Source organism: Notechis scutatus, chromosome 6 (assembly GCF_049901735.1).
Source record: "Notechis scutatus isolate UNSWTSFEM ecotype Mainland chromosome 6, rNotScu1.2, whole genome shotgun sequence".
Taxonomy (NCBI): Eukaryota; Metazoa; Chordata; class Lepidosauria; order Squamata; family Elapidae; genus Notechis; species Notechis scutatus.
In genome coordinates, this window is record NC_142014.1 from 65,101,990 (window position 1) to 65,115,969 (window position 13,980).

Consider the following 13,980-nt stretch of genomic DNA (forward strand, 5'->3'; position numbering starts at 1 on the left):
GGGAGCGAGTTACTTAAACAATTATCACTGGTTTTGCTTAGCAATGGAAATTCTGATCTCAATATTGGTCATAAGTCAAGGACTGCCTGTATTCAGGCTGCCATGTCTGTGATGCAAAAATTGAGCCACCCCTAGATTCAGAAAATCTTTGCTCCCATCGAGTGGTTTGTTCAGATTTTTGCATATGAATAAGCGTGACTACTGTAATCTCAGAACTGGATCTTTGCTTATCTTTAATTATTATTTTGTTGCAGAAACTGGAACACAGAGAAATTCTAGTTGGCCTGTTGTTCCTGATTTTCCCCTTCATACCTGCTAGCAACCTCTTCTTCAGGGTGGGATTTGTTGTGGCAGAACGCATCCTGTATATGCCTAGGTAATATTCCTACATTTAATTCTTCTATGGTGCAATACTCAAGCATGAGTTTTGAAATCATGGTCTTTGGTTCTCCTCAAGCTACCACTTCTGAAATGTTCCAAGATGTTGAAAAAAAAAAAAGAGAGCAGGTAATAGTAAAAACTTCCCCAATTTGAGATATTTTGTTCTGTGAATCCCCATCCTCTACAGCCAGGTGCATCAAAATGCAGAGGAATTGTGGCAGGCTGCCATAATAATTTCTTTAGCTTTATATGGTGATTTAATATAAAGCTGTTCATATATTGCTTCTTGTCCCAAAGGTTCTTGGATGAGAAGCGAAACACCCTCAAAACAAAACAAGAAAGTCCAGTTGCCTCTTGAAAAAAAGCTCCTTTGGGACAACCATGACTGAGAATCTCCATAGACATATATTGTTTCTTCTTTTTTAAAACTAAACTTGGCTCACCAAGTGTTAAAATAATCTATAGGTTGATCTTGAGATGACCATATTCTCTGGGACTTTACTGAAATAGGTGCTGCATGGATTCTCAAATGACTCATCTGAGTTTTCAGTTTGTAGAAACCTGATCTAGGCAAACCTTTCTGGATGGACAATTATTTTCTATAAACCAGCCTTCCCTGACAAGAGTTCAGTATAAAATCAAAGATGTTGCCTCGGGTTGTAATTATTGGCTTAGAGTGTGTGTAATGCGTGTGTATTTAAAAGAGAAGATAATAACCCAAACTAACCAATATAAAATAAGGAAGAAAAAAGATTAAGCAAAAAGAACAAGAAAAATGTAGAAAAAATAGAAAAGAAAATAGACACAAAGAAGTGGCTTTTGATATTCTTCACAGCAATTATAGGTTTTATTAGGTTTGTTTATATAGAAAACGTTTGAGTGCATAAAGACTCACATATACACAGAGTCTACAAAGGGGGAATTGATAGACCTAGGACTCTTTGTCTACCATCAAAAAACCTGCCAAGTTAATAAAATCCCAGACATGTAATCCTAAAGATGGCAGGACTGACTCTCTTTCATATTTTGTTGCCCAGAGCTTATTAAGCTTTGGTTATTTGATCTACTAATCAAAGCCTGCAGTCCTGCTTCATAATGTATAATAATACTTATTTTTCTTTTATTTTTTATTCTTTTATTTTTTTATAATACTTTTATTTTTCATGTTGTGTAACTGTTTTATTGAGTGACAGATGTTTAGATGTTTAGCTGTGACAGATGTTTAGCTGTCCTGGCAACTTGGCAGCATGCTTCAAAAATTCTTACCAATTCATATTCCCTTAACAATTGGCTCAAAATACCTGATGATGTTAGAGGAGAACATTTAGTTTAAAGGAAGAAAAATACTTTCTTCTAGGAAGGGGCAATTTATATATTATTGTACTGCTAACCAGAAGAGAAGGCTAATTCAGAGGAATTTCTTGTGGTTGTCAGCCTCCCCTGCTGATAAGCAATAAACCACTTATCGATAGTTTATTTAAAGAGGAGAGTAAAATGAAAACAAACAATGGCTTCAATTTGAGGTAGGATCTGACAAGAAAGAGTCAGATGCTATCTCAAATTGTAGTGATTACCTCTTTTTATTTTGTTTAAGATTATCATCTGAAGTGTATCTTCCTTAATTTTTAGCATGCTGCTGGCAGTTTGAAACTCTTTATCTTTGTCATTTGATAATTTGATTCTGAATTTTCAATGATAAAAATTGTGCTGTGGATTCAGAACTATAATTTAAATCTCAGATGAAAAAGTACAAGGTCTAACCTCAGGGGTGGGATTCTACCAGTTCGCACCTATTCGCTAGAACCAGTTGTTAACATTCTAAGCAGTTAGAATGTTGTTAGAAGAAATTACTGGCCTAATCCTGTAAGGAAGGCAGGAAGGAAACATTCTGGTGTTGCTTACAGAAACTGCCTCTCCATTAATCCTTATTACGTTCTTGGCAGGACGAGACTTCCTGTCTCTGGAACTTCTCTGGAGTTTTTTTCCCTCCTTTGCTGGTACTTTGCTTGTGTGGAATGACCATTTAAAGTTACAATGGCACTGAAAAAAGTGACTTATGACCATTTTTCACACTTACGACTGTTGCAGCATCCCCACAGTCATGAGAGGCCAGGCGAGGAGATGCGTGCCTCAATGTGAGTGATATTGAGTTGGCCACGCCCAGCCAGTCACATGACCACCAAGCCATGCCCATCAGTCACATGACCACCAAGCCACGCCCACAAACTAAGCCACACCCACAGAACCGGTTGTTAAAAAATTTGAATCCCACCCCTGTCTAACCTGTAAAATGAGGTAGTTCTTGTTTTTTGTTTTAATTCTGAAGGCCTTTCTGGTACATATTCTAGTAAAAAAAAAATAGGAACATTGAGAGAACTAAATATGACTGCTTTCCAAAATATAGAATACTGCTAAATATTCTGCCATGTTTTTCAAACAACGGTGTCTTCAATTCCTATCAAGAAAATGTAGCCTTTGGCAAATGAGAATTTCTATTTTTTCTTCTTCTTCTTCTTCTTCTTCTTCTTCTTCTTCTTCTTCTTCTTCTTCTTCTTCTTCTTCTTCTTCTTCTTCTTCTTCTTCTTCTTCTTCTTCTTCTTCTTCTTCTTCTTCTTCTTCTTCTTCTTCTCCTTCTCCTTCTCCTTCTCCTCCTCCTCCTCCTCCTCCTCCTCCTCCTCCTCCTCCTCCTCCTCCTCCTCCTCCTCCTCTCCTCTTCCTCCTCCTCTTCTCATTCTAATTCTTCTTCCTTTCCCCCTCCTCCCCCCCATTTGGAGTGCTTGAAGCTGAACAACTATTGATTACTTACTTTGTTGCCATCTCTGGTCTAAGAAATACTGGTTCTTGCTTTGACTCCCACAGTGGATGTTGCCACATGCTATGATAAAATCTTGTTGGGCCTGTTAATAAGATTTGATTTAAACTAATCTGCTTTGGCAATTTGATCATTGGGGTAGAAACACTTAACTGAGAAATTCTGAAAGCATGCTATCAATATCAGCCAAATGGTTATCATTTATAGCAAGGAATACAGTAATTTGAGATTCAGAAGTAGTTTTGAAAAGAAAAAGTACAGGTAGTCCTTAACTTGCAACCATAATGGAGCCTGCTCATTACAGCTGTAAGTCTGCAATGGTCGTTTATCGGATCACCTATTTGACCAACCAGATTTTATGACTTTTTTTTGAGGCAGTGCTTAAGTGACTGCTGGAAAACAAAAACAACAAATAGTTGTTCACTATGGGCTATTTATGCCAAAAACTGGATGTAAATGTCTGTTTTCTGCAAAAAAAAATTCAAAATGTAGTCAGATGATTGTGGAATGTGGCAAATATCCATAAATGTGTGACCGAAGGTGAGGCGGCTAAGCAACTGGTCATAAGCCAAGAACTTCCTGTAATTTTTAAAAAGATTTAACAGAGGTCTTGTATGTTAGAAGAATAGAGTTATTTCTGTCTGCAAATCCACCCAAATCCACCAATATCTCAGCAACTACTGTTACATAACTAGGATTTTAGCAGCTATTCAGGGATATATGTGAGACTGTTTTATGCTACTACCCAGGTTTTACAATCCTAAGCATTTTTATAAAGAACTAAATTTCAGTTTTTTGAGACCATGGGGATAATGATCTGGAAATCCATTTAGGATCCAGTTTTCTTAAGGCAGATGAGATATTTCCCCAGGTGATACACAAGGGGTGAGAAATTTCACAATAAGGAATGATAATTATTGGTCACCATTGCATCTTTCAAAGCATCAGCAAAATTCAAGCATAGTATCTGCTATTTCTCAAAAGAATCTCAGGAAATTGCTTTGAAGTCACGGTATATTGTTATGCACCTGGCTAGAAGCCTAATCCCACCTTAGGTATGAAAGCCGTCTGGGCAACTTTGGGCCAGTCACTCTCTCAGTTTATGAAACCGGTTGGTCAATACCTATCCCAAATAATGGAAATAATAATGAAAAAGAAAGCAGACTGCATTTGTGAGAAAAGCTCTAGTAAGAAATAAAATAAAAATTAAAATCTCAAAAGATTCTCTCTCTCTCTCTCTCTCTCTCTCTCTCTCTCTCTCTCCTCTTCTCCTCTTCTCCTCTTCTCCTCTTCTCCTCTTCTCCTCTTCTCCTCTCTTCTCTTTCCCCTCTACTACACAGTCCAGTATTTATTTTATAGAAGACATTATTATTCTCTTGCTTTTAGTATTATTTCCCTTTTTTTGTTTTCTGTTCATGAACATTATTTGATGCTCTCTATGCTGGGTTACATTCCATGCTATTTTATTTAATGTATCAATCTTGAAGAATTTCTATTGCTTAGGCATAGCAATTGGTAATCATATAGATAGAACAAAATCTCTATGTTTATTAGACTTCATGCCGGCACAGCTTTGTTTAGCCATTTGGTTCCTTCTGTGCTCAGTAACCACCTCACAGCAGAATCTTCCCTTAGCACAGTTTGCTAAAAGCTTTATTACAAAGTCAAAGAAGTCACGGTTATGCAAACGATTCATTACGACAGATTGCAGGAAGGTAGCCACATAGGTTATAGTCAGAGCTATCAGTGTCCCGCGGGTAATGTATGGTAGTGAGAGCTGGACCACAGGGAAGGATGTGCACCAAAGAATTGATGCTTTCAAACTGTGGTATCTGAGGAAACTCTTGAAAGTGCCTTGAACTGCAATGAGATCAAATCAGTCAATCCGAAAGAATCAACTCTGACTATTTGGAAGGATAGATACTGAAACTGGAGCTCAAATACTTTGGCCACCATATGAGAAGAGAGGAGTCATTGGAAAAGACCTGATGATGGGAAAGATTGAAGTCAAAAGGAGAAGGGGATGGCAGAGGATGAGATGGTTAGATAATGCAATTGACACAGTGAACATGAATTTGGGCTAACTCCAGGAGACGGTGGAGGATGGTGGAGGGCTAGTGTGTTGTGGTCCATGCGGTTGCAAAGAGTCAGATATGACTTAGCCACTGAACAACAACAACAAAGCCACATAATATTTGCCAATGTGTCAATTAAAGGTAAAGATTCCACTGCACATGCGTGCTAGTCGTTTCCGGCTCTGGGGAGCGGTGCTCATCTCGGTTACAAAGCCGAAGAGCCAGAGCTGTCTAAAGACATCTCCGTGGTCATGTGGCCGGCATGACTAAACGCCAAAGGTGCACGGAACATTGTTACCTTCTCAGTGGTCCCTATTTTTCTACTTGCATTTTTTATGTGCTTTCGAACTGCTAGGTTGGCAGAATTATCAAAGCTTGGTAATTTGTGTCAATTACCAAGGTTTAAATCCTCAATTTCTTTCGTTCCTGCCCAAGTGGTGATAATTGGTTTTCTGCGGTACTTTTTGCTAGTTCAGAACTTGGAAATGCCCATTATATAAACACCTCCTTGTAGACCTTCAAGGTCTCTTCCAGCTGTATTCTATAACCATTTATATAATGATCTTGCCTGGATTTTTTGCTTCACACCTTGCCAGTCTCAGTCCTCCGAATATTACGAGAAGTTTGTTTGATTGTAGGGTTTTTTTTAGCCCTGCAGCTGTACTTGTTTACATGCAGTAGTAATTTTCAAAGGGATAACTGCTTATATCAGGACAGGAATTGAGAATAGTGGCATTATCCAGAGATGTTCAATATTAGATAGTTTTTGACTTATGACTGTAATTGAGCCCCAAATTATCATGATAGGTCATGTCAGTCATTAACCAGGTCATCACATGGCTGACTTGATTTTAAACATCTTTTGCAGTGGTCATTAAGCAAACCCATTGTCTGCAATCAGTGTTTTTTTGCTTGAAATTAGAAAAAACAGCCGTTTCAGGCAAAAAAAAAGGTCATAACTTACAGTCACATGACTGCAGTATTCTGCAAATGGCTGTAATTGTGGGTGAGTTGCCAAGCACCCAGAATACAATCATGTGAGCATGGTATTTGTGTGTGTGTGTGTGTGTATGTGTGTGTTTCAAAATCTGGGTTGTAAATACTTTGTGGGTAGGCCTGTCATGATTTCAAACAATCTCTAAGTGATCGGTCGTAAATAGAGGGTACATGTACGTATTTCATTTGGAAACGGCCAGGGTACAATTATTTAGGCATATTGTTCATGTGCAGTGGTTTTCAGTCATCTGACTAAAGATGCAGAAAGGACCAACCTAATGAGATAGTAGAACTGAAAAGATCTTCCTTTCTCTCTTTTGGGAGGAACCCCTTTGTTTATTTATTTACTTGTTTATCAAATTTGTATAACCATCAATCTCACAAGTGTGATTCTGGTTACAATAAAACCAGACAATAAAATATACAATTCTGAGTATACCTTTGGCAGACAATAAAAGAAGCAGAAACATATCTTGAAATAACGATAAAACAAGAAACATGCATATAACCTTGGAGAGAATTTAAAATCTGAGACGTAATGGAGCCATCTTGTGGGCTTCCTTGTCCCAGATGAACCCCAGGTTGGAAGTGTGTATGTGTGCGTGTGTAATATTTGTTTGCATCTGATATTATATATAGTATTTGTTTGCATCCCATGAGGCTTGATATGGGATAAAGAAATGCATCTTTTGGACAATTTCTCACTGAAGGATGGGCAGGAGAGAAAGGCCCAATATTTCACTTTCCCTGAAGGTAAAACCTACCATTGAAGTAAAAGCCAGCAAGCTGATTACATACAGTCTTTCCTATTAAAATCAATGAGTTTACAGCTGCCTAGGCTTGTCAAGATACTGTTGTGGGTAACTACACTTAACCTCTTTTGTACCTAAAATTTATTTTGCCTCACCATAGATTTCCAAATAGCTGATTACAGTAGTTTTACAGAGTCATATAATCAATTTAGTGGGTCATATAATCAATACAGGTAGTCCTCGACTTACAACTACAATTGAGCCCAAAATTTATGTTGCCAAATGAGAAATTTGTTAGGTGAGTTTTGCCCATTTCCCGACTTTGCTTGGCACAGTTGTTAAGTGAATCACTGTGGTTGTTAAATTGGTAACATGGTGGTTAAGTGAATTTCCCCATTGACTTTACTTGTCAGAAGGTTGCAAAAGGGGATCACGTGACTCCAGGATACAGCAATGGTCATAAGTGTGAAACAGTTGCCAGGCATCTGAATTTTGATCACATAAAGATCTCTATAAAGATTGCAACTGTGGGAGGCGAATTAAAAAATCGATAAGAAATGAGGCACTAAGGAGGAGAAGAGATGATGGATAAAAAGAATTGCCATTTACATATTTAAGTAGCCTAAGTAAGCTAAAGGAGGCAGAAATAAAATTAGACAGGGGAAATATTAGAATAAATTTTTTATAGAATGAATAAAAATAATAGAAAGACTAGAAGTTTACAGATGTTAGGCATTTTCTTTTATGTATTTTTCGAATAATATAATGAGAATTACTTAAATTTGATAAATGTGATAGAGATTACTAATATTGTTAGCATGAATCAGATCAATATGAATGATACTTAGAACTAATTTTGTTTACATATATAAAGAAATGTTTAGATTGAACAAGAAAGGCACAGATGAAGACAGAGATAAAGATGAGGAGTTAGGTTTTTTGTTTAGTTGGTGTATGCTTAAACAATATAATGAGGATTACTTAAATTTGACAAATGTGATAGAGCTTACTATTGTTATGAACTGGATTAATATGAATGAGACCCAGGACCAACTCTGTTCACACACAATATGGATGTATATTGGAAAAAATTAATAAAAAATATATCTGAAAAACGACCTTTCCATCAAAAAAAAAAAAAGAGAAAAGATTGCAACTGTGAAAAATGGTCATAAGTCACTTTTTTCCTAAATAAACTGTTGCAAGTAGAGGACTACCTGTATAAAGTGTTATAAGGCTATAGATTTGTTTATTTAGTTATTTAGTTCATATGTTGTTTATTCAGTACAGTTCAAACGGCTCCAGATAGTTTACATGGTTAATGTACTAGCTGTGATCTAGTCTTGCTTTGATGAATTTCACCAGCCTGTTTACAAGGGATCTGCAACCTGATCCTTTTAATGGGAGATTCCAGAGGTTGAACATTTGGAATCTCTTCTACAATACTTTCATTTTCTGTGCAACTGCTTTGGGGCAATGAATTTCCATAAGCTATTTTTGTGGTGCCTGAAAAAGCTGTCTCTCATTGTCATTTCTGACCTACTGCCAGTGACCTTAATTAGATGATCCTGAATTCAAGTATTGTGTAATTGGCAGAAAAAAATACCGTTCTCCTAATCTTCCATGTCACTTGTAATTATATAAAACTCTCATATTCTCTCCCCCAGCGTCACCTGTTTTTTAAGCCACCTAGAGATAGTGCCTCAGCCTGTCAGTCATTGTGAAAATTAGATTCTCTCCTTCAGGATTAACTGTTCAATACAGGCTACTGCCATAGAGTACCTTCTTTTCTAAGATGGCTTTCCTGCCCCAAGGCGAGCTGGATCTGTAGTTCCATAAGAGGGCAATTCAGCTGCTAAGCAAGGAATAAAATGCCTTTGCTTTCAAGGGATACTTCTCAAGTTAGCTCTGTCTGGCATTTACACGTCCCCATCACTGACCAGCAAGGAAAGAACAATTTTGGTTTTTTCAGGATTGTTGAGAGGGAAGCTTTTAGGAAGGAAGAACTTTAAGCTATTTTCTGGAGTCAGCTGAAATTTGTGGGGAGAAGAGGTTAAATTGAGGAGTCCATGTTGCTCTCTGAGCTTGGTTGTTTTTTTCCAGATGTTTCATTAACCAAGCCCTGTGTGCACCAATGATGTTATCTAGTTTGGGTAATGAAACATCTGCAAGAAAACAACCAAGCTCAGAGAGCACCAAGGACTTCTCATTTCAACTCTGAGCTACAAACATTCTCCTCCAGAAGTTAAAGTCTAGCTCTTGGAGAACTTGGTAAAGAATGATGGGAGGAAAAGCTTAATCTTGAATATCTGTACAGGGCCCAGCTCACTAGTTAGTATCAGGGCTGTAAGGTTAAAAAGATTATTAATTCTTGTTATTCTACATAGAGCCATAATTAGGTAATCTAGTGTCTTGGGAAGGGGGGGGGCAAGGAAAAGAGACAATGAAATGTGTCTTGTTATCAGCACACAAATAACTTACATACTTTTTATGAGAGGAGATAGTATCATAATCATTACACGGTGTGATATATGGGTTATGATTTTGATGTCATCACAACTTGTTAAGATGTCACTGCAGTGAAGAGAACAGGTAACAGACTTGGGAAAATCTTAAGGCTGGGGATTGTACAAAATATCATCAGAAATGTTCAGGATTATTTTAGGACCTAAGGAAAAGCATTGCATTATTTTAATTTCAATGCTGGGTTTGTTGGATTGTAGGTTTTACTAATTCTGTTTTATTAGGTTTTTAAAGGTACTTATGCATTGCCAAGAAATAAAAAATTTAAAAAATTAATACTATACTTTTGAATACTGGCATTGAGTGTGTTTCAATGCCAATATTGGGTCTGAATCCATTTGTGCACCATGCTACACCATTGTTTGTTGAACAAATCTTAGTTACCTGATTTAGCTGTAAAATGATAAGTTATATAAAGTATGCTTACAAGCTACAGTGGATAGATCACACAAAATAAAGCAAAGCAAGCATATTAAACACAATATAAACCTGTGCTGAGGAGAATAGAATAAACTATCTGGAAACCAATAGGGCCTGATGGTGGAGCCCTCCGACAAGCAGCTCCTGAGAGTAATTGACAATGGCCCACCAGTCAAGTTGATGAATATTTATCCATTTAGATGTGGCATCCACTAAGCATGTCCCTCTAGCAGTTCTTTTAAAATCTTGTTAAGTACCGAAGACTTGGTGATTAGAGCTGGGCCTTTTCTACCATTTATTATTTAAGGCATAGTCTTTTGAGCCAGGGGGAGAATAGAAAGATTTAAATCTTTAGCGCATGAACTCAAAGAAAGTTACAAGCTGTTGAACTAGTACATGCAGTAATATGGTTGGGGGAATGTATTTCTCTGCACCAAATGTCCCTCAATAGAGAGTAGTATGACGTGGCATAATCAAACATGGTCTGATGGAGCAGCCATGATTGTAAAAAGTCCTGCTGGGTGTATTTCTGCTTGATTGTTGGCTACCTGGTGTTATATACAAAAGTATTCAAATGTAATTGCATGGAGAATAGAAACCTTCAGGAGATAGCAGTAAAGCAGAATTGATTTGCTCACATTAAAAAAAAAAAGAATAAATTGACATTAGGGCTAAATGCTTCCTCATTCTATACGCCAAACAGACAAACCAGCGTAAATTGCTATGGATTGCAAATACTTTTTCTTGTAGATCCTTCTTAGCCAAATCCTTTCTTTTCTTTTTCTTTTTTGCATTGTATATTGCCCAAATGAAACTCTCTGCAGACAAATCAGTAAAAGCCTTTATATTCTATAATTTTACTAACAATTTTAAAAAGGATGATAAAAACTAATGCAAACTAATATAAAATAAGAATGAAAGAAAAGTCAAAGAGAGAGCTAAAAGTGCAGGAAAGAAGAAATGGAAAAGAAAAATGGAAAGATACAAAGAAATTATTCTGATCTTCTTTATAGCACTTTTAAGTAAAATTATAAATTTATCTCCTTCTCCTACACGTCTGTGTTTCTTCTCTTATCTATCCTACCTAATCATCAAAACATCAATAAGTTCATTTTTATGGAATCTTTGGTGTTCTCTCAGCTTGGTTGTTTTCCTGCAGATGTTTTGTTACCTAAGTAGGTTACATCATCAGACTGAGTAACAGGGTCTGAAGCTAATGAAATATATGCAAAAAGCAAAAACAAAAAACCCAAGCTCAGAGAGCATCAAAGACTCCACAGTCCAACCTCGAGCTACATATATTCTCTTCTATTGATAAGTTCATTGTTTTTCTTTCACATAAAAAGTCCATAAAGATTTTCCAATTAGCAGTGCATGTATTTTCTCTAATGAAAGAAGTCAATTTAGCCATCTCAGCATGTTCCATCATTTTCACCAAGCATTCTTTCAGGTATTGCTGAATCCTTCCAACTTTGTGCATACAATATTCTTGGTTGTTTAAAAAGAGTTTTTTTTTTTTTTTTAAAAGTCTTTTTGATTTCATAGAAAACCAAGATCTGAAGGCAACAAAGTACCCATGTATGGCTTGGCTGATATCTAATGTACTTCTATAAAAAGCCAAGAAAATTTAGGGAGTAAAAGCATGTTGTTTTATTATACTTTATAGCTTTACTAAATAGCAAACTGATCCTCAGGGAGGAGGAAAAACAAATTATATTTTGGCTCTGTTGGTTATAGGGTTGATATTTTAATATGTTTGAAGACATAATACCCTTCCAGTTTAATACTCTTTGCTGATTTTTTAATTTTGAAAGAACAAATTAATGTTCTATAAATGTGTTAATTTGCAATTGCCAGCAGTTCAGTATATATATATTTTTTTTACAAAGGATCCTGTGAGTAGCATGAAAATGTAATTTCATTAGTTAGGTTGATGAGATTGTTTTAGATAATTATGAGTTTATTTATTTTGATTGCCGTGTACATTTTTCTTAATAAAACCAAAGCAACATACTTTTAAAAAATGAAACTTCCAGACTGAGTTAAGGCTGCGACATTAAATATTAAACATTTTTAATTAAAGCTATATCTAAACCACTAAGAAGAAAATGACTTTGGATGGAATGATTTGCCTCCGGATGCTCCATCACTGGAAATTTTTAAGAAGCAATTTATCCAGGATTGTATAGGGTCTCCTGCTTAAGCAGTGGGGTGGACTAGAAGATCTCCAAGGTCCTTCCCAATTCTGTTATTCTGTATTTCTGATCTCTGTACCTGAAGGCTTTGTACTCATATTCATGTTGTTTTCTCAACAACAATATGTATTGAGGTGTTGCTGCCTTTTTCCAAGATCTTCCTTTGACTTCTTGTCTAGTCTTCAACACTGATGGTCTCTCATCCTGTACAAATCAGATCTGACCTAATTATAATTGAGATCAGCTAGAATGCTGCCATTTATCCTCTCTTTAAAACAAATTAATTTATCATTAGAAAGGATTATTAAGAAGGCACCTGGCTGTTGTACTGTCTGTAAATTGAAGTATAACGTGTTCCCTATCCCTTTTCTTCCCCTCCAGTATGGGCTACTGCATCCTCTTGGTCCACGGTTTAAACAAACTTTGTCTGTGGCTAAATAAGTGGGGAATCACCGCAATGTCCTTCTCGGCTTTGCTGCTGCTTCTGTTCTCCTGGAAAACAGTGAAACAGAATGAAATCTGGTTATCAAGAGAATCTCTTTTCAGGTAGGATGGCTTTAAAAGAGCTAGATGGATGGGAAAGACATGTTGGCTTTGTATGAGCATTCCAATGCGTTGCTATTCTGTGTATGTTTTTGAAACTGAAAAAGGATTTATTGGATTATGAGCTGGACAACATGTATTTTGATGACTGTATAAGCGGTCCCAATAGCCAGTCTGGTACAGTGGTTAAAGATACCAGATTAGAAATCAGGAAATCTTGAGAACCCTTAGCCACAAAGCCAACTGTGTGACCTTGGATCTAGTTTAGGCATGTCAAACCCATGGTCCGCAGATTGCATATGGCCCTGGACAGCTAGTAATGCACCCCCCACCCCCCAAATCATAAACTGTTAACATTATTATGTGTATTGTAAAGATAGTTACTATATTATATATTTTATATGCAGGCAAAGATAATTCCTCTTCACCAGAAGTGGGCTGTTGGGGGCTCACAGGGGCTCAGGAGAGACTCTGTGAGGCTTGGAGAGCCCCCAATAACCTCAGAAAGACAAGCAGCAAGGGAAAGCTCTTAATAGGCTTAATTGAACTTCTGGGCATTCAGCCAAGAGCATTTCACACCTGTTTATTTAGATTGCTGTTGCAAGCTAGATAAACAATCCAATCAGCACTTGCAAGGAAGAGCCATGAGAAAATCAGATAATATAGCCACTAGAAATTCCCTGCCCTGCCTCCAAGGGGATTAATTCCCAAATAATAAGAATCACATAATTCATCAGATACTCCACTAAGACTCCAAGATCCCTCTCACAGTTACTGCTATTAAGCGTGGTTTCACCCAGTCTTTTATTTAAGTATTAAATGCATGAAATAATCAACAACTTTTTGGTATATATCTTTTTTTAGGTAATTAGGGCAAAGAAGCAATGTCGAGTTGGCCACACCCACCCAATCACATGACCACCTAGCCATGCCCACCCAGCCACATGACCATCCAGCTAAGCCCACCCAGCCAGTCATTAGGGCAGAGAGCCCCTTGCCAAAAAATTTGAAGCCCATCCCTGCTCTTCACTCAATGCAGACCGGGCAAGCCAATAAGTCCTAGGAACAGGCAAGCACAAACTACTTCTGAAAATCTTGCCAAGAACTCTATAGAGACCAGACCAGGCGAGCTTGACTAGGAGTCAAGACTGACTGACACAGAGACACACAATCAGACATACACAGACACAATCTGTAGCAGGGGAGTGGAAAGAAACAGAGTGATGCAATCAGACATTTAAAATGCTGCCTTTTATAAGTCTATTCTACTTTCTTCTTTATTC

General features: G+C 37.1%; 1 protein-coding gene across 3 annotated transcripts in view; it reads left to right on the top strand.

Annotated features, from left to right (window-relative positions):
* TMTC1 (transmembrane O-mannosyltransferase targeting cadherins 1) overlaps window positions 1-13,980 on the top strand; it is a 162,555-nt gene that overhangs the window by 80,763 nt on the left and 67,812 nt on the right. For 2 of the 3 annotated variants that reach the window (XM_026695102.2, XM_026695103.2), the window contains exons 9-10: window positions 255-376; window positions 12,536-12,700. In XM_026695102.2, coding sequence (XP_026550887.1) covers window positions 255-376; window positions 12,536-12,700 — 287 coding nt within the window. The remainder of the gene's footprint in view (window positions 1-254; window positions 377-12,535; window positions 12,701-13,980) is intronic. The other variant, XM_026695104.2, reaches the window with a different exon arrangement.